Source organism: Anastrepha obliqua, chromosome 4 (assembly GCF_027943255.1).
Source record: "Anastrepha obliqua isolate idAnaObli1 chromosome 4, idAnaObli1_1.0, whole genome shotgun sequence".
Taxonomy (NCBI): domain Eukaryota; kingdom Metazoa; phylum Arthropoda; class Insecta; order Diptera; family Tephritidae; genus Anastrepha; species Anastrepha obliqua.
This window is the reverse complement of record NC_072895.1, coordinates 99,868,507-99,890,591: the sequence shown is the minus strand read 5'-3', so window position 1 is coordinate 99,890,591 and position 22,085 is coordinate 99,868,507. Positions and strand designations below refer to the sequence as shown.

Sequence of the window (22,085 nt, the reverse complement as noted above, 5' to 3'; positions counted from 1 at the left end):
CCGGAGCCGATACACTCACAGCGAAGAGAGGTTGCCGTCTTTGTCTACAAGGAGGGGAAAAGGTTTGTTGAATAACGCGTTTCTATTGTATTGCATGCAGATTCTTCTATATGGATGCGTAATATGGACTTATTCGCTAAAGGTGCAATGCGGGCGAAAAACTTTACAATTGGTGCAATATACCTACGCTCTCAGAATGGCTTCTTCATATAGAACATTAGCAGAAGCAGCGGTTTTAATTATCAGCGGAACGATACCTATAGATATTCTAACAAATAAATATTCCAGCGCAAATGGAGGTGAGAAGCAAAAATCTAACTAATCCCAGGATTATGCTTCTCCCACATTAGAACTCAAAAGCTCAGACTTTTGCAGGCAAGATGGAACTCTGAACGGTACGGTACGGTAGATGGACAGTGAGACTAATACCCGATCTAAAAAAGTTGGCAGAAAGAAAGCACGGAGCGGTTAACTATTTATTATCTCACATAGGTTTTGTCCGGACATGGGTCCTTTCGCATGGTAAGGTGAACCTACCAAATGTATTTAGGAAAATACTGAGTATTATGATGCGGCGCACGCCTTCTTTAAATGCGAGAGGTGGAACATAGAGAGAACAGGTCTGCAATGAGCTATTTGTGTATTTACACCTGAAGAAATTATCGAGAAAATGATGATAGAGAAACAAAAATGGAATGCCGTTGAGAATTTCGTGGAGTTTATTATTCGAAAACAGAGGCGTGAAATGGAAACCTATGCTAAAGAGCATTGAGCATAGGTTTTTCAAAACAGACGATCCTGTTCTTCTTAGGACGCAGTCTTGGACCTTTACCTCGATACAATGCGGAGAAGAGGAGGGATATTTTTAGTTGTATTTTACTATATGGCGCGGAGACATTTTTAACCCAACCTTATCGCCAAAAACAAAAAACAAAATTGTATTGCATGCAAGAATCCAGTTACTATGGGGCTAAGTAAGCAATTGAGTAGTCGAGCCCTCTCCCGCATGACCAAACTGACACTTTACAAGACGCTCATCACCCGTGTTGCTTTATGGCGCAGAGGCATGGGTAGTGTCACAAAGCAATGCAGCCGCTCTTGGGGTGTTCGAGAGAAAAGTTCTTCGTAAGATCTTCGGTCCTGTGCGCGTTGGCGAAGACTACCGTTCAAGAATGATCCACGAGCTGTATGAGCTCTACGCCGACATTGACGTAGTTCAACGCATCGCCATCCAACGCCTGCGTTGGTTATGGCATTTCGTGCGTATGGATGAAGAAGCTCCAGCAAAGAAGGTGCTCGAGAGCGAAGTCCAACGGAGCCGCCGCAGAGGAAGACCATTGCTCCGGTGGAAAGACCAGGTGGAGGAAACCCTATGCTCGCTTGGTGTACACAATTGGAGAAGGCGCGCGCGGAGCAGAGGCGCCTGGAGAGAGATAGTGAGGTCGGCCGTAACTCGGTAACGGATTGTTATGGTCACCTAAGTAAGTAAGTAAGCAAGAATCCAGTATGCCAACAACACTCAAAAATCTCTTGTGCTTATTTTGGTTCACTTCCATTGAAACCATAAGTAAATATCATTTCCTATTTTACCATAAATTTCATTCTAATCAACTGTTTCTTCTTCAAACTTCTTCGAAATGAGTCAAAGTAAAGAGGAAAAAAAGTTCTTTTTTTCACTAACCAAAATATTTGCAGCGATTATTTTTGCTTCTGCAGATAGCTCGATGCATGCCAAAACCTATGAACAGGTTAAGAAATTAAAAGTATATCCTGCGTTACTTAAAAATGAAATATAAATGTGATGCATTTGCCACATATTCCCATACAGATGCATGTAAGTACAAAGCAGTCCAGCCAGACTCGAGGTGCCCAAACGAAGATGTAACTTTTTAAATCCTTTTTTTCGTTCTGTTCGAGGGTTCAAAAGGTTATATCCATAAATCAGTAGAAAACTAAATTTTGGGAAGCTACCTGGAAACCCAAGTTGTTAGCTCTAATAGAAATATGTTAAATTCACGTCTAAAGTCGAAAAAGATCTGGTCTGACTTGGATGCCCAACGGAGGGCAAATTAAGCTCATACCAACTCTAAGTGATCTGTAAAAACTATAACTATGTTTTAGACTTGAGATAAATGAAATGAAATGAAATGAAGTGAAGTGAAAAAGTTAGAAACTTTAATGAAAATTTGGCGATTTTTTTGTATATAAATTTTGTACAAATTCTGAAACATTGCGTTATACGGTGTTTATTGTGCTATAACAACGTTTTTATAAAATAATAAAATTAAAAAAAAATAATAAAAAAAATAATAAAAATAAATCTTAAAACGTGCGAATATTCGCTTTCTTCTGACGCTGATAGTACACAAAATCTTTTCCATAGCCAATTGGTTGGCATTGCTTACCGATTTACATAAAGTAATCAATTTGAAAGTCATCAAAACTTCAAAATACTACAGTGGTCTACAATAATGTGCGCACAAGCATATTTTTCAAATACATACATATATTTAAGGGTCCATAGTGTAACTTACTTTATGCGCCTACTGTACAATATAACTCGTTAAACTAAAACTTATTGCTATTGCTTTATTTTTATTATTTATTTTTCTATGATGAATAGCTTCTTTTTGTTTGTGTGGCAACGCCAGGCTTAGAGCTTATTGCGAGCATGAAATGTATAGAGAATTAAGCATCCCATAAACCTCCCATACTAGAATGCTGACGGGCTTACACACAGTTCACTGCAGACTGTGAAGTCAGATGCACAGACTCGAGATAAGCTCCAACGACTCTTGTTATTTTTGCGACCACCAACAACATTGGCTTCTCGAATTTCATAACTTAGCGTGAAAAAACTAGTAAACATTTCGGCCTGATATGGCCAGAAGAAAGACCAGCCCAGCCCCATCTTAGGTTTATTGGTTTATTGAGGCAACTGTATTTGGGTGAGGAATTGTAAGTAGAGCGCAAAAAAGATCTTATGGTCGAACTACAAACCTGCTTTTGTTCCAGACTTTTCTGTTCTTTGTGTGGAAAGGACCACAGATAATGCTGAAATAATTATTTGTGTTTTTGTTCAAAGACTTGCGAAAATTCAAAAATCTATTCTTGATAAAGTCGAATATTTGTTGCTGAGATTTCTGACTTGAAGGATGGAGCAAATATTCTAGTGGCAACATATAGCCAGTATACAAAAGATTATATCTACTATACAGCCCAAGAAGCAGGCTTTTAAATAGAGAAGAAAACTGTCTCTTCGATTTACCAGTTTTTATATATAAAAAAAAAATTTAAGATGTTTGAATTTTTTAATGAAAATTTGTATAAGAAATATTGCGCATACCGCTCTTTCCGCTGGTGGTATGCCGCATTTAGGAGGCTTAAGGAAAAAAAAAATGGAAAAGCAAGAAAGTAACTGAAAGTAAGAACTGAAACAAACGAGTGTACGTTTGTGGTCTTTATGTTGTGCAGTTATCTATCTCGACTGTTCCACAGATTTTTAATAGGTGGAATATATTTTCAAATATTCGATAATAAGGCTGCTGTATGTTTTATAAGTTAATGCCACTGAAATATTCCAAATATTCTCTTTTTTATATAAAAATTTGCATAATTAAAATGTGAACGCAGAAAAAATAAGGACACCGTGAATTCTCTCACAAAATTGCGCCTGCGTGCCACATTTCAATGTTTCGCGCCACAACCTCAACTGTTTCTAGAATTCTAAACTATTCTCTTAAATATCTAATTTCTTCTTTAACTACCCCGCACCGTCGCAAAAACTTCATTGCCAATACTTCGCTTGCCCCTGCGCGGGGAGCGGGTGATTGTAAGCCGCCGCGGCCACTGCTGCTGCACTATTCAGTTGATTGTTGTGAGCCGCCGCAGCCACGCCAGCCGCCGCATAATCGTTGAGCGTATGCTGTGCAACAGCGGCGTGCGCGTGATGCGCGGCGGCCGCATTATAGTTAGCCGCAGCTGCTGCCGACTGGTTGAGATGATAGGCGGCCTGCGACCAATTCGTGGAGGGCTCCAGTTTCGAATAGTTTTCACCGGTGAGATGCGAAAGGGAAGGCGAAATTTTCGATACGCTCTCAGCTGTCAATTTGGAGAAGTCATCGATTGTGAGCTTGGAATAATCTAAGACAAGTAGAAGGAAATAAAACAAATGCATACAAATTAATATTTTTGCATATAAAATCCACTTGCCATCATCCTCACACTCACCCTGATGATAGTAATTTTGCCCGCCAAAGTGCCCGTGCTGGAAACTGCTAGCGAATCCATGTTGCGCCGACTGCGCCACCAAATCGTAGCTGCCCATTTGCGTATGATGATGCGGATGATGTGCTACCGCTGCTGCCGCGGCTGCAGCTGCATGCGCGGCGTGATTGTCATTCATGCCGGCGCTGGCCGTGCTCGCAGCGGCTGGACTATAGCCAGACATTGAACCGACTGCGGCAAGTGAACCAAAGCCGAGCGGTGCTGTCGCGGCACTGCCAGGTACACCCACCGCACCACCAGGTACTCCCACAGCGCCGCTACCGCCACCATTCATGGGCGAGAGGCCATGCGTGCCAGAGCCGCCGGAATGTTTGCGTAAGCGAGCGCGTCGATTGCTGAACCACACTTGTATGCGCGCCTCAGTGAGACCGGTAGTCTGTGCGAGCTCTTCGCGTGTATACACATCGGGGTATTGAGTGCGGGTGAAGGCGCGTTCGAGCGCCTCCAATTGTTCGGCGGTGAAAGTGGTACGCGAACGACGCTGCTTACGTTTCAGCGGTATGCCAGGCTCCGATTCGGTATCGCTGATGTCCGAGTCGCGTCCTGAAAATATTAAAAGGAAGTGTACTTATGCTGATATTTGCTTTAAAGTATTTCAAGGAGGTAACACAATTTTATCTCATCACTATTGTGGATACCGTACAACTATTTTTTTTTAACCTTTTTCATTTTATCTTTATTGCCGCGCTACTTAGTTTTGCCCGGTCATAGTTAGTCGAGGAATAAGCAGATGTTAAAATATGTTTTGCCTAAATACAGGTGACGCCCTTTCTAGATTTTTTTAAGATTGTAGCAGGACGTCACAGAATGTTCCAATCACATTCCCATTGACTTTCCATATGCTCCCGCCCTTCTGCGCCTGGGAAGCAATTTCATTCAGCGCTCCCGCATCCAATCGCGGGACCCGCAAAAGCGGAATTATTGAAATGTAACCCAAAATTAGCAACGGCTCGTAAAAACTAATAGAGTTTCACACCCAAACAAGAACAAACACGTCCATATGCTGATACATACCCAAGTGCCTGTGTAGGCAGATTCAAATAATGTTGTGAATGCAAGAAAGAAAAATATCTGTGTATGCACATAAGAAAGTCATTTAATGTGGTAAATCAAATTGCGACAAATCAAGTAAAACAAAAATGTGGCTACCAAAGATTTTGAGCAGATGCAGCCGGCGAACAAAAGGAACAATATATCAACACTAAATCAAAAAAAAATTTTAATAATAATCTACTCGATAGAAATAAATTATAATTTTCACAACCATTAATACATATGCGTGCATCGATGTGAGTATGCATTAGGGATGCACATTTTTAAAATGTTTATGATGCCGGGATCTCGATATTACAATCCCTGGATGTATGAGGGATGCAATTTTTTTTAATTTTTCTAATTAGGATCTTATTATTCCAATCCCGGGATGAATTATGGATACACATTTGTTATATATTTATGAATCCGGTATTTCCGGGATCTCGATATTACAATCACTGGATATATGAAGGATGCAAATTTTTAAAATTTTTATGAACCCGAGATTTTCAGGACTTCGGTATTACAATCCGGGATGTAAATATTAGGGGCACAGATGCACATTTTTTAAATTTTTATGAAACCGGGATTTTCGGAATCTCGTTATTATAGGCCCGAGATGCATTAGGGGATGTACATTTTTTAAGTTTTCACGATCAAGGATTTTCGGGTATCAAGGATTTAGGGATGCATATTTTTTAAATTTTTCTGATGCCGGGATTTTCAGGATCTGATTATTCCAGTCCCGGGATGAATTAGGGACACACATTTATTAAACTTTTATGAATTCGGGATTTTCGGGATCTCGTTATTACAATCCCGAGATGTATTAGCGGTGTACATTTTTTAAGTTTTTTCGATGCCGTGATTCTTGGGATCGCTATTACAGTCCCGGGAGCCCGATACTAGTTTCGTGATTTAGATATTCATTACTTTCCAGCAGCTTAGCTTGTAAAAATTGCATCAATGTTGTTTGAGAAGCTCTCCAAATTATGCTGCAGAAACTCGATTCTTGCACGCAATGAAAACCGGACTCGGTACAAGTTTCCAGGAGGTCATCGCAAGCATTAAGGTTTGGTGACATTCGGTTTAGTGGAAGCGAAGTTATTGCGTCTAAAGGGTCAGCATGTTTGTGTCATCGGTACAAAAATGAGTTTCGAACAAAGAGCTAATATCAAATTTTGTTTTAAAATCGGTAAAACGTTTACCGAAACATTTGAATTGATGGAAAAAGTTTATGGCGATGATCTCGTTTCTATCTCGTGCCAGAGTTCATGAGTGGTTTACTCGTGTCAGAGATGGTTGTGAGGACATAAATGATGAACAACGAACACACGGGCCGCCCGAAGTCAGTAATCATCGAAAACTTCATAGAAATTGTTCGTAAACTTATCAAAAATGAAGCGACATCATCATTGAAATTCATGGAATCGGAGTTGAATATCTCCAAAACATCGATTTATCGCATTTTCACTGATCATTTGGGCTTACGAAATTTCTGTGCACGTTTCATTCCGCAGAAGTTAACTGAGGACCAAAAATTGATCTGAATTCAACATTCGAAAGATCTCATTAAAGAGGCGAGAAAAGACGAGAACTTGTAAATGGTAATGAAACGTGGTATTTCCAACATGAACCTGAAACTAAGCATCAAAGTGACGAATGGAAGGCCCCAGACGAAACACCACACAAAAAATCACGTTTGGAGAAGTCAAAAATCAAGTCGATGCTCATTTGTTTTTATGATTCTAAGGGAATTGTCCACAAGGAGTTTTTGCCAACGGGCCAAGCCGTCAATGCAATTTTCTTTCTTGGCGTTTTGAAGTGTTTGTTGCATCGCATTCGTCGAATTCGCCCTGAATACCGCGAAAGAGGAAGCTGGCGCTTATTGCATGACAATGCACCATCTCATCGATCCACTCCTGTGACTGATTTTTTGATTAGAAATTGCATTTTAACCATCAATCACTCACCGTAGTCGCCTGATATGGCTCCCCTGTGACCATGAAAGGAAAACGTTTTGCGTCGGTATAGGCCATCCAAAAGACTTGTACCGACATCCTGAAGGACATTTCGGTCAATGACCTGAAACGCTCTTTCGAAAAGCTTTTAGATCGCGCAAAACGTGTAAAAAAAGTGTATCGACTGTCCCCAGAGGGGACTATTTTGAATAAATAAACTCAAAGTTATTAGAACAAAGCTGCTGTCGTTTCTATTTTAGCTCAGTCTTGTATATTTTGGACATCACCATGTATATTGAATGCTGATGTTGCCTCCTCCGGCGTAATTTTTCTTCATTTTTAGCATCACGTCGTTAGTTCCTTCACCAAATGTTTTGTCTTCTTCATTGCAGTATTCTTCATTTAAAGCTGTGGGTTTGGTATGAGGTTCACAAGTCCTTTGCGCAATTTCCGGTTGGGAGACTTACTGCTATGGTTCTACTTTCCTAATCAAAGTTGCAATGAATTGAATATTGGATGCATCTTCAGCTATCTGTAATCGTAACTGCGAAAGAGAAATGATTTCGTCACAATCCCAGTCAGACGCTTTTTCAAACAGTTTTGGAAACGATGACTAAATTGAATTTGCAGTAAGAGCCCTCCCACGCACTAGCTAAAAAGCATATTGCACTTTTAAGGCCAGTATTTCGCAGTGATTCATCGATAGTTTCTCCACGAGCAAGAATCTGACTTCGGAGGGACTCTTTGTAGTTCAATTTAGTAAGCCTTATAAAGTTTTGATCCATGGGCTATATTAGAACCGTATAGTTCGGAGGAAAGCACATTCCGATATTTGGCCATTTTAGCTCTTTAACTGCCTTCTTTGGGATGACTTGGAGCATTAACAATAAGAAGGAGTGCTTTTTCCCGAAGACTTTGCGCACGAAGGAACTCTTTTACCTGCTTATTTAAGCAATTTTTGATTAAAACAAGATTCTTTATCTATATTATAACAAAAAAAAAATGAAGAATAAATATGTGTGAAACCATTCTTCAAATAAAGCTAAGGCCATCCAAGCACTTGTATTTCCCTTGTAGACAGCAGGCATATCAGTAAAAATATTTAATCAATGCGAATTCGTCGATTTTCCAACAACTATACTTTACTTTATGATTTCCAGCAGCATTTGTACATATAAACAAGGAACGTTATTCTCTTCTTACTGATCTTATGCTCCGGAGCCGAGGTTTCCTTTTACCTGGACTCATATCGCTTAACAGACTTCTTTATGGATTGTTCATTTTTTAATATGAGTTATTGTTACTCCATGCACGTGAAAATTTTCAGCTAATGCATTAATGAAAATTCGCGCATTTAATTTGTTCAGAATCACTCTTTTTGTGTTTTTGTAAGCAGCGTAAATTTTCTCCTTGACATGCAAAAGTTTGCGCAAAACTGTAATTTCGTCAGCAAATGAATTAGACTGCACTTTCCGAACTTTATTCTCAAAAATACGACGTAAAAAGAGCAAAAGAGAAAGAGAAAACAGAAAATGCTGCACGAATCGAGGTGAAAATTTTATAATGTCGCGAATATGGAATGCGCCACGAAAAGAAAAATTGTGTCGCAAGTATCGAGGTGGGCAAGAATCGAGTTAATGCCCTAATTACATAAAAACATACTTTTTTAATAGGACTATGAATAAGTTCGTGCGGTTTTTTTTTCGAAATTTGAAACTTTATTGACGTAAAATGGTTACAAATTTAATATTCAAAGTATTGTCCATCGCTTGCTACTACTTTTTCCCATCTTTCTGGCAATTCACGGATTCCCTTTGTGAAAAATTCGGTCGGTTTTGCCGCAATCCACGAATCGATCCATTTTTTGACTTCATCGTAATTACGGAAGTGCTGGTCAGCCAGGCCATGTTGCATCGATCGGAAGAGATAGTAATCGGATGGCGCAAGGTCTGGACTATACGGCGGGTGGGGTAGGACATCCCATTTGAGCGTTTCTAAGTATGTTTTGACCACTTGTGCAACATGTGGCCGAGCATTGTCATGTTGCAAAATAACTTTGTCGTGTCTATCGGCGTATTGCGGCCGTTTTTCTCGCAGTGCTCGGCTCAAACGCATCAATTGTCGTCGGTAGATATCCCCCGTAATCGTTTCATTCGGTTTCAGTAGCTCATAATACACAACACCCAGCTGGTCCCACCAGATACACAGCATAACCTTCAGGCCATGAATATTCTGCGCCGACGTCGATGTTGAAGCATGGCCAGGGTATCCATACGTTGCCCGACGTTTTGGATTGTCGTAATGGACCCACTTTTCATCGCCAGTCACAATTCGATGCAAAAAACCCTTTCTTTTGTGCCGTTGAAGCAGTTGTTCGCATGCCATAAAACGGCGTTCAACGTCTCTTGGCTTCAATTCATACGGCACCCAATGGCCTACCTTTCGGATCATTCCCATGGCTTTTAAACGTTTGGAAATGGTTGATTGATCAACTCCCAAAGTTTTTGCAACCTCTTCTTGCGTTTGAGCCGGATCTTGATCGAGCAATTCCTCCAATTCGGTATCCATGAACTTTGGTGGCGCACCCTCGCGTTCTTCGTCTTCCAAGCCAAAATCACCACTTTTAAAGCGTGCAAACCACTTCTGGCACGTTCGCTCAGCTAGAGCATGCTCACCATAAACTTCCACCAAGATACGATGACTTTCGGCTGCTTTTTTCTTCATATTAAAATAATGAAGAAAAATTCCCCGCAAAAACACATTATTTGGCACGAAATTCGACATTTTCAAGTGTGGTAAAAATATTGTTGTTTACGCTTCAAATAAAAAACTTATACTGACGTTTGTGCCTTACGACATTAGCTCTCCAATGAATGTTTGGAAATGTGGATCGATGGAATAATAATCAAGTTACGCCATCTGTTGTAAAACCGCACGAACTTATTCATAGTCCTATTATTTAAAGTTAAAATTATTTCATTCGTAAAAAACAAAAGACAATAGTTAGAGGAGCCCACCTGGGCCTGAATACCCATTGTGAAATCATTTTGTCTCTCTGATAAATGATGAAAAATTGTAGAGGATTGCATATTCGACGTTGGTTAGACATCTAAAGAAACGACAGCTGAGACAGCGATAAAGTAACGTATCGTATGTCGAAAAAAGATCGATGGACAAACTGAAAAAACCGACTGATTTTTGTGGTTGAAGGAAGTTAACTTATTTATTAACTTCGTATAATTTAAGCAGGATAAGCGGAAATAAAAAATCAATTAAGTCAGCGTAACAAAAGAGGCAAGGTATGCATTGCTTTATACAGGGTGACAAAAAATAACTGTACACAAACTTCTCTCTGCAATTATATTAATGTAAAATTTTTTTAGCGAATGCTCTTATTTTGTGATTGTTGTGTGTGTTCTGAAGTACATAAAAAAGTATTCGTTTCGGTTCCAGCTCTTTTTAAATACTTTGTGTAAGGTGTCAAGTAGTCGCTCAGCTATTATAGCCCTGCATCAGCTAGGAGCACGCAACTGCGAGATAGCACGGAAGTTTGGAATTGCACGTTCATTGGTTTCTGGTGCAATCAAACGATTTAAGAAACTTCGTAATGAAGGTGACCGTCCTGGAAGAGGAAAAAAACGAACTGTTAACACTTCCAACAACCGAAAAATCATCAAAAAAAGAGTTCAACGAAATACTATGGTCTCGATGAGGAAAATTGCTGAATCAGGAAGAAAAGAACTTGGACTTAAGCCTTATAAACTACAAAAATGCCAGCTGCTCACGGATGAAGAAAGTAAGACTCAAAAGATGTCGTTCGCTCCAACGTCGGGCCGCAGGTACTGGCTGGGAAAAATCGTCTTTACGGATGAGAAGCTATTTACCGTTGAACAAGCTCACAAACATCAAAACAACAGAAATTGTTCTACAGAAGTCCCTGGACCTTCGCCCATTGTTGAACATCATCGAAATCCAGCCCACAGAGCAAAAACTACCCAAGAGTGGTGCAAAGCCAATTTCCCCTCTTTTTTTACTTCCCAAGAATGGCCACCCTACTCATCGGATCTGATTCCACTAGCAACAGCAAATGGTCGATTTTGGAAGCAAGGGCCTGTGCAAAACGCCACAAAACTTTGGAGTCCCTGAAGCAAGCGTTGCGTCGAGTGTGGGATCGCATAACGGTAGACGAACTACGGCCTATAGCTCACAATTTTTTGAAACGTTTGAGCTTGTGTATTCGTGCTAAAGGTGGCCACTTCGGAACTGGCTGAATATAATGCTTTTCAAACATTGTCTATTAAAATTTCACAATTTGTTTTGAGGTACTATCAATGATATATTTTTTTCGTTAAAAAATGTTGTATGCATTTATTTTTTGTCACCTTGTATATAATATTAAAAGGAAAACAAAAACTAAATTGTTCAAAAATATCTATATACTATATATTTGCTAAAAAGTTTAAGTCGATATTGATTTTTTTGCTAAAATATAAAAGAATGATCATAAAGATATCAGAAATTACGAATTCCGAAAATTTCGGGATTGTTTTGCGGACTCTAAGAATACCGGGATTGACATCCTAAACATATATGTATGTTCCTCCTAAGTATGCACACAGCCATCTAAACTTATAATGCAGGGGCAATTCAATACATACACACGCACACTCACACTCTTACATCTAACCATCTGCAGTGCCACCAAGCAACAGCAGTGATCCTCAGCTATTCTGTTCCGCAGTTTGCTTAGCTCACTTAGCACGCCGGCAAGCCGATTGCCGCGAAAGCAAACTAAAACAAAAAAAGAACGAAAACCAACGCTGCTCAACTAGCCACGGCGGAGCAGTCACCGCCTGGTTGGGTGTGCAGACAATTAATGCTCCATTGCATTTTAATTCGAACGTCAAAAAGCGTCACAAATCTGTCAAAAGAACTCACCGCCAATTGTCTAATGCTTAACCTCAGCAGTTCGGGGCACATCGTTCAACTAATTAGTGCTTGTTAACTTGGCGTCCATGACAAAAGGAGGCGAGTAAGATGTGTAACCGTGTAACCACGAGTTGCATGCGAGATTTGTTCGATCATTTTGCTTAAAGAGTTCATTACAAGTTTTAGTTTGCTGTTCTGTTTTTTTCTTGGTTCAACGTCGATCCATTAGAACTTTCGCTGTATATGCACATATTTGTTGTTTGGGTATTGCCGCAAATTGTAAATAAATTTTTCGAAGCTATTCGTGGTTATAAAATTTGTAATTAAAAAGCTTAAAGTTTATGCACGGCGGCTTAGTATCAAGGATGATCGGGTAGGAAGCCTACGAAGCTATTAAAATTTGGTGTCTTAGTGCTCAAATAAATCACAAATCACATAGATAACTTTAGCTTAGTCTCAATTTTCTAAGCGAAATTCCATAAAAAGCGCTTAAATCTCTCCCCAACATTTGTCCATATGAGCTCAAGCTCTGCCTCTGCGATCAAGCTCACACAATTAGTAAACCCCTGCCCAGGTGTCACGGTGGAGAGAGCACATAAGGTGGTGGCATGCGCGAGCCGCTATCCCGCTTTCAGTGCATTTGACAGATTCTGCTATTCAGTTGACATAACAAGTGAACATTTGTTTTCATTTTATTACTGTATTGGTTTTCAGCTCTACTGTTATTAAGGACCAAATTTATCGCACTACGCCATTATCTTTCTTGTTGGTCATTTGTTACGTCACAGGCAGAAATACTCTCACGGAAGCCGCAACCTTGTAAGCTGTCATTATTGGTCTAAGTTGTTTTATTCCCCTCGATCTTTTTCTTTTCTCTTCCATCTCTCTCCATCTCACATGCCCAGTGACAACTGAAAAAATCGCAGCCGAATAATAATAGGGACCCTGTTTACGAAGTGGACTTTTATCTGATCCAGTTCTTGAGCGGACATAGCTGCTTCAAAGCATACTTATACAGATTCAATCACCCTATTGCGATTACTGCGACGAAAACGTTGTAGATGATGTTCATCACATATTCCCCACGTGCTTGCGCTTCCGTTCTGCAAAACAAAAACTCCATGGAGCTTTTGGAGAGCCTCCTTCGTCGGAAACATTCGTGCAACATATGCTGCTCTCGAAATAAAAGTGGAATGCGGCATGCGATTTAGTAGCCGATATTAGGAAAGGGATGAGTCATTTGGAAAGACAGAGACGCAGCAGCAATGGTTAATCGGCTTCACTCTCCCCTATGTAATACTTGACGATAGTCTCGCGGCGAGAGATGATGGAAATAAACAGGCTTAGCCTGGTTTCAGAAGGCCGCTTGAGGGTTAGCGAGGTATCACAACGCCTGTGAAGGTAACAAAAAAAACAATATGTGATATTTAAAGGAATTTCAACAAAGCCGCGACGCTTGTACCGTGGGATACGAGAGCCGGATATGTCTTCATGACAACTAAAAAATTCCGCATATTTCTCACCGAGGAGGTGAAAGAGTCTATCAGATATCTTATCTGTTACTGTGCTGCGTGGCATGCCCCTAGGTTTAGATACTTTGGCTCATCTTTCTTGTATGATACTGATGACCTTTGGGATATAAGTGTCAACCATATTAATGGGTTTGCACTAAAAACAAAGTGGTTTAACGAGGAGCAGCAGATAAACTGCTAATGTGGTATCAGAATGGATCTTCAACGGTCCAAGTTAGTAGGTTTGAAGACCATTTGCCAATCCTACCTACTTACCCATTTCGCGCTTTACTCCAATCTACTCTAATGTCCGCACCAACTGAGTTATAATGAAAGATCAGTAACCTTATACATCCTATCTTAAACGGTCGCTTAACTAGCCGGTCGCCGTAGCCAGGTGTGTTTATGCGTGGTTAGTTAGTTTTTTATTGGCCCATAGAGCAGCGCGAACCGAGGCTTCGTTTTCCTTTCAAAAAGAGCGCTCGGTAGAAATATTCTGCGAAAGATTTTCGGACCTTTGCACGTTGCTGACGGTGAATATCGCAGGCGATGGAACAATGAGCTGTATAAGCTTTTCGACGGTCTTTGTTGTCGAATAAAGATCCAGCGGCTACGTTGGCTTGGTCATGTCGTCCGATTGGATACAAATGCTCCGGCTCTGAAAGTATTCGATGTAGTAGAGGAAGAGGAAGGCCTCATCTACGTTGGGAAGATCAGGTTGAGAATGACTTAGCGTCATTTGGTGTGCTCAACTGGCGCTGCTTAGGGTGAGAAGGAACGACAGGTGGCCAAATTCATGTGAGCGGCTATCGCGCCAATCAAGAAGAAGAAGAATGCAGTGCCTGGTCCATCGCACTTGAACGCGAACCTCTAGTTGGAGACTTACAATCAATGTGGGCATTTTCGCAAGCTTTTTGTTTTTTGTCGTTAATGGACTTAGAGTCACCCCACCTAGGTGAGTGAGTCGTCGTCTGGCGAGAGTGGAACATTCGCAGAGGATGTTCACTGTCTTTTCACCTCGCAGATCGCAAAAATGCAGACGCATGTTTCTACTAGTCTTAGTTTGTTCTTCTTCTTCTTCTTTCATAGCGTTACAACGCGGGGTGCGTCAAAGCTTCCTTCAAAATGCTCCTCCAAAGCGGTCTATCTTGAGCTGTTGCTTCGTAGTTACGTATTCCCAGCTTCTTAAGATCGTGTTCCACTGCGTCTATCCAACGGTTCCTCGGTCTGCCTTTGGCCTTCACGCCCATTAGCTTTCCTGTCAAAGCTTTCTTCACGGTATAGTCAACAGACATAGGGATCACATGACCTAGCCATCTTATGCGTTGCACTTTAACAAAACGCACAGCTGTCTCGTTCTGAGTTAGATCGTTCAGTTCCGAGTTCAATCGGATTCTATAGGTACCATCATCCATTGTTATTGAGCCAAAGATCTTTCTTACAATTTTTCTTTCCATGCAAGGAATCTGAGCACAATCATCAAAGTTAAGAGTCCATACCTCACAACCATATGTTAGGATTGGTCGAATAAGAGTCTTGTACATAGTGAACTTAGTAGCTTTAGACAAAAGTCGGGACTTGAACAAGTTAAGGTGGGAGTAATACGCTTTGTTGGCGGCGTTGATGCGCTCCCTGACGGCGGAAGTTCAATCACCGCTACATGCGAGGTACTTAAAATGCTGCACTGCTTCAAAAGTATAGACACCCACATGGAAATTTGGCATCTGTGCAGACCGCCTCCATTTCAATAGATATTTGGTTTTGCCCTCGTTTACAAAAAGGCCAATATCGTTTGCAATTTTGTTAATTTTTAAGGAAATTTCTTTTAAGTCATTCCTATTTCTTGAGAGAATAGCGATGTCATCTGAATAAGCACATATTTGGGTTGTGTTAGTCATCAAGGTACCACCTTTGTTGACTTCCCTTACGACAAAGTGCAGCATCAAATTGAATATGACTGTTGATAAGGCATCATCTTGTTTTACACCTGTTTCAATAGGGAACGACTCTGGGAGCTTCCCTTGAATGATCACTTTTGCTTGTGTATTTGTGAGCGTTGCGCTAACGAGCCTTATTAGTTTGGCAGGTATTCCAAAAATATGCAATATGTGCTGAATCCTATCCCTTTTAACTCTGTCGAAGGCTTGTTGGAAATCAATGAACAGACAGTGAACATCTAGCCCGTATTTATAGTGTTTTTCAAACATTTGGCTAAGAACGAAACATTGGTCGACTGTAGACTTGCCTCTACGAAATCCGCATTGGTAGTCTTCAATTATTCTTTCAGCATATTCGTTGATTCGTTCATAGAGAACTAGTCTTAGTTTACTGAAATAATAAGGAAAACTATAATGTCTCGGGTGCAGTTTATTGAGAGCTCGTAAGTCGTCTCTATCCGGGTTTGGGAGCCAACTTGACGTCATTCTAGAAGGAGAAGTTCGCAAGTCGTCTCTTTTCGGGCTTAGGAGCTAACTTGATTTCTTTTCTTTCGCCTACCTCTGTCCTGTACTTTTCATTCATGTCATTTCTATATGTCTCGGGTGAAGTTTATTGGGAGCTCGTAAGTCTTCTCTATCCAGCTTTACAAGCCAACTTGACGCCTTTCTAGACTAAAGTATGCACTGTGCAAACTGCCTCTGTCCTGTACTTTTCATTTAGTATCGTATGAATTCCGTGTCTTTTATTGAATTATCTTATGAGAATTACCACTCGGTTTTTTCTATAGTGGCCGCCAGTAGATCGACAATGTCAACACTTTAAGTGTATTTTTGTCATGGAAAGGGCTTCTTATAAAAGTCGCCTGAGCTTCGGGGTAAACATAAAACTGCAGATCCCTCTCTTTATAGAAGACGCACAGGAGAAACACCAAGAGAAGCTCAGCCATGTGCTTCTTTTAGTTAAATATTTTATCACATTTCTATTTAATCAACTAAATTTATACAAAGTTTTTTCGCGCAGTGCATCCACAACCAGCCGCCACCGCAAACTTGTACCATTTTATCATTTAAATTCATTGTGACAGTTCCATTACACTTCAAATCACCATGTCATAAAAACCAATCTACGCACGGTAGTTGACAGCTGTTATAACGGATTTCATTACATAATAACGACAAATGTCAAAGAGCTGTCACATGTCAGATGCAGAAAGCAAAATAGCAAAACGAGGAAATAAACGAATGCTAAATACGAGTATTTTTATATATGTATTGTATGAATATCAACTAACCCAGACGCAAAACTTAAACGAGTATCGACTTACAGTGCGTTGCGTCTGAAGTGGCTACAACGTAACAAAAACAAAATATCACACGCGAACCAGGTTCACAAATAAACAGCCATAAACATTCATGCGCATACTGGAAAACGAAGCTTAGTATTTCCCACATTTTTTTTTTGTTGTGTTTTTTGAAAACACGATCTCACATTTGTCCGTCCACTTGTCTGTGACAGTGCGACAGCCAGCGTAATAAGCGCGCAAGCAAACAGCAAACGAGTAACTGGTTGGTTGACTCTCAAAAGTGCCGCGATCAAATCGCGCATGAAGCGTGCGGGTGTTCCCATGTGTTGGCTCTTATCACCGCCAGAGTCAGAGCCACAGCTATGCAGCTCCAGACTACTAGAAGATTTGTGATGGTGCTCATTTGTGTATGTGTGTGTGTATGTACTGTTGCGATTTGTGGGCGTGGTTGTCAATTCGGTTATGCGCCGAAGATCATGGCAAATTATTTAGAGAGCTCATTACAAAATAGTGTCATAAAAACCCACACACCCATATAGGCACACACACACGGCAATTGCCGATTGTCTATTCTTGCTTGTCCGCTTGTGGGTGTTAGTTGGTGTGATCAACTCCTTCTCGCGTTAGCCAGAGAGTTAAAAGTGAAGAGACCGCCGGCAAAATAAATAGGTATTAAGGAAAATTATTCAACGCGATCACAGGCTCATTTCTCAAGGGTCGATCTGCCAGCCGGTGATGGTGAAAAGTGAGAAAAGGGAAAAAATGGTCACGGCACATCGTAAATGTGGTTAAATGGCGTGTATTTTCGTGGTTTTGCCATTTGTGCCATTTGTCATGGTCGCATTGGTGGTTTGCATCACTTTCGTACATATTTGTACTCACACACACACACATACACACCCACACACTTGTATCACAACGCCGTCGGCAGACAGCCCGTTGCCAGCGTATACCTCGCATAGAAAATGTCTTTGCGCGTGTCCTGCACTCCAGTGTGTGGTCTTTTGGAATTCGAGATTTATCATCGAAAATCGACGTAAAACACGTTTAATTGTTTGGCACTCGTAAACCTTCCATTGTGCGCGAATATCCTTTTTTGACTTGTCTTATGTAAGGTTTTGTTCTTGATTTCTTTGATTAAGCCGGATATCGTTTGATGCTTCCGAAATTTTGCACTTGCCACAATTGTGCGGTGATTTTCTAGTGTGGGGAGGATTAAGTGTTAATGTTTCCGGATTTTAATCACTCTTGCACTGGCTTGAAAGAATAAAAGAGACTGCAGAGAATTCATGGTAGCCGGCCGAAAAAGAATTGCTTCAGGAGAAAAATGAAGAGAGAAGAAAATTTTAGTAGGCACGCTTCGTAATAGAGAAAAAAATTTACTTTCTCTGATAAATTTTTTACTAGAAAATAAACAAGGACAAATATACTCAAAAGCTAAAAAATTGGGTTTAAGTAATATTTTGGTATGCTTGGTTAAAAATGTCTTCACTGACATAATAAGAAATAGTTCGCATGCTATCTGACAACTGGAGGATAAATTCCAAGTCCTTTTATGACAATTTTTAAGAATGCTTAAACATGCGAAAAAGGCCATGCAAGTACAGCCATGCACTGGAAAAGGAATGAAAATTGAAATAAGCTTGAAAACATAGGTATTTTTGGTACTAAAGGTAATGAATTTACTAAAAAATTTTACAGCCACACTGCACACAAAAACTGGATAAAATCGCTAACTAAACAGTCGACAACCTCTAAGGTAGCCATGAAATGCCGCACATCTCTTAACGAGATGGCTGAGTCATTTCACCTAACGATAACATGGGTTCCTGGCCATTGCGACATAGAGGGGAACTGCAGAGCTGATGAACTTGCGAAAATCGGCACCAAACTGACTGATGAGCACATAGACACTGATATAGGTATACCCTTGCAAACATGTAGACTACATATCCACGAGGAAATTGTAAGAACAGCGAATGAAAGATGGCGAAACGAAGCCACTTGCAAAATTGCCCGACAGATGTGGCCGACTCTCAATGCTAAACGCACAGAACTTCTACTAAGGAGAGACAAACATAGTCTCAACATACTGACTTCAGTCATAACGGGGCACTGCCTAATTGGTAGGCACGCCCAGAGAATGGGTGTGCAAACACATGACTTCTGCAGAAGTTGTCTAGACGAGGAAGAGGAAGAGACGATTCCGCACCTTCTGTGCCATTGTCCTGCTCTATCCAGACGTAGACTCGCCAATTTGGGCAAACATTTCTTTAATGAATTAGAAGATCTCGGCTCTGTCGAAATTAAGGATCTAGCAAAATTTTTGAATAGTACACTGTGGTTTCAGGAGGGATAAGGGCTAGTTTCCCCATGCGGCATCACAATGGGCTACGAGCCTGAGTGTGTCCACAATGGACAACCGCTTCAACCTAACCTAACCTAAGGGTAAGGAATTGGATCAAGCAGCAGAACTGCAACTCTAATTATTTACAAACTAAATTTGAGCTGTAGTGCGTGGCGTTGGTGCAATACAAGAACCTGTGATACAATACATCTAAATATAAAAGAGAGGAACAGAAATGTCTATCAAACCTTAACGTTTTAGATGCGTTTTCAGCAACGAAGGGTTTAATGGCCACTTCTGGGCGAAACGAAGTGCCATTTTGACTTCTTGAAGGCACAACTTCGAAATCCCTGGAGTGCATGAAGAATGTAAGGGGGATAAGATCCTTGCTAGTACTGGCTTCCGCACTGAGCGAAAATCAATTTAGCCACACTATTTTTGAGTTCGTCTTCAGATCCACTCTGCTACTCGAAGAGTTAGTCGACCTACATGCTACTCAAAGACGCAACAGAAGCAGAGACGGTTGTCATCTGAAATACACCGACGTTATGAACGCATTAGCGATGCGATACGAACGAACTTTCAGATCTGCTAGGTCGTGTTCTTTAGGGAACCATTAGTCTACCCAATATTTCCGAGTTTCCAAATACAGCATATGACCTTCCTGAGGGATATGCTCTCCTCGCTGTAGAGCGCAAAGTGAGTGGTCCCCATGGGCGCACGTTATTGACAGCGGTCATGATCCACTTAAAGTTGGCCTTATGGTGCCGTCCTTTGTCTCATAGCTATTCGCGTTGCCTTCAGGACAGGAGGCAACAACCTGACGCATCAGCCGGCTTTTGCAGTATTTGATTTCTGTATCAGTCAGCTGATGGTCAGGCCCCAGTTTTCCGGTTACAGCCACTGCTCATGGGTCAGCAGCCTTCTCGCTATAGGATGATGTGCTCTTGCGAAGGTCCAGCTCGCCACCCTTCACTGACGAAATTTTCGCCGGGCAGACAGCTGAGTTGGAGTTGTTTTCGAGGTGGCGGTCGGACCGTGGCTTAGCAGAACCATCGGCCGCCACATTGACTGGCGCCGAGATCACGTTCGTACCTTAGGGTACGAAAATGTGCAATATTCTAATGCACGGCTTGTCCTCTATTCCCTGTGACTTGATAACCGAATTCTGGGCGATCTCCTATAAGGATTCAAGGTATACAAGTTAAACTCTGTTCTACGATTTTCTTCATGAATTAAGACGAAGCTAGCCTATAAAATGTCTAAATAAATTGAAATTGATAAGCACGATAAGGTAGCGGACCTTGTTTCGAAAACATTTAAGGTTGGGTTTGTTTCACTGGGAGGTCCTGCCAAGTCAAGGCTTCGTTGAACTCATTCCGACGATCAATGTACCGGGAGGTCCACTAACTTACTGACAACTGACCTTATGTTCTCTCGTGGGCCAGTGAAGGCCTGCAACTAAATACAGGCTCAACGAAATATATGAACTTTGGTTCTTAAGACTGGAGACTAGATCGGTCTTTTAAATTTAGTCTTATTTAATATAACCTATATACAGAGCGTCTCATCTTTACTTGGTACATGAAAATTATGAGCAAAAATTGTAAAATTTCAATTTACAAATCAGTGCGTCAGTGAGCGTAAAAAATATCGAGAAGAATGGTGTCTAATGACACACGTTTGAACTCTTTTTTCTTCATTTTTCATAATTTTTTAGACCATTTCCGCTACCTTTCCCCTTAGATAGCGCTACATGGTCTCATCCTGCGAGCGGGAGGGTCAGTCGAAATCATCGTTTTTGGATGTGAGTCGCCAAGGTAGCATTAAATGTCATGTGTCATAACAAATGTTGATCCAATTGCACTTCATAATTGTCCGGAAAGAGGTTCTTAGGATGATCACATGTGACGAACGATCGAAGTAAACAAAGCGCGCCAGTGGTTTCTTTCCCTGCTAACCGGCGCCAGTTGGGCACACCAAGTGAAGCCAAGTCCTTCTCTACATGATCTTTCCAACGCAGAGGAGGTCTTCCTCTCCCGAGTACCGCATCGAATATTTTGAGAGCCGAAGCGATTCTATCTATTCGGCCGGCATGTCCCAGACAACGAATCCGCTGGATCTTTATCGTCCCAAAACTGATACAGCTCATTGTTCCGTCGCCTATGATATGCGCCGTCACCAGCGTGCAAAAGTCCGGAAATCTTCTTCGGAATCTCTCTCTCAAACACTTCAAGAGACGCCTCATCGGATATTGTCCTCCTCCAAGCTTCTACTCCATACAACAGGACGGGCATGTTGAGAGCATTGTAGAGTGTTAGTTTAGTTCGTCGAGAGATGACTTTACTACTCAGTAGCCTACTTAGTCCAAAGTAGCACTTGTTGGCAAGAGAAATTCTACGTTGGATTTCCAGGCTAACAATGTCATCGGTGTTAATGCTGGTTTCTAAATAAAGTCTCTTAAATCCCCGAAATTATAACTTTGAACCGTGACGTGGAGCCGATATCCTGCACCGATTGTTTGTTTAAGATTGGAGACTAGGAGATACTTTGTTGTGGCACAAAATTAATCACCCTATAGGAAGATGTATAATTTTTGCAAATGGCGTCGGACGTCAATCATATTTTAATTAAAGAGATGATAAAGCACAAAAAAAACACAAATACAGATGGCGCAAAATGAATCACCCTATCCGATGATTTATAATAATATTTGACCCTTGTGAACTAGAAGGCTGAAGTTTACAAACAGGTAAACACTTGAGCACGTTTAG

At 41.0% G+C, this 22,085-nt stretch overlaps 1 protein-coding gene across 1 annotated transcript in view; it reads right to left on the bottom strand.

Annotated features, from left to right (window-relative positions):
• Positions 1–3,486: 3,486 nt before the first annotated feature.
• The window catches only part of LOC129245961 (protein gooseberry-neuro), a 114,028-nt gene continuing 95,429 nt past the window's right edge, over positions 3,487–22,085 (bottom strand). The window contains exons 4-5 of the mRNA XM_054884419.1: positions 4,231–4,830; positions 3,487–4,143 (exon numbers count right to left, since the gene is read on the bottom strand). Coding sequence (XP_054740394.1) covers positions 3,788–4,143; positions 4,231–4,830 — 956 coding nt within the window. The 3' untranslated portion in view covers positions 3,487–3,787. The remainder of the gene's footprint in view (positions 4,144–4,230; positions 4,831–22,085) is intronic.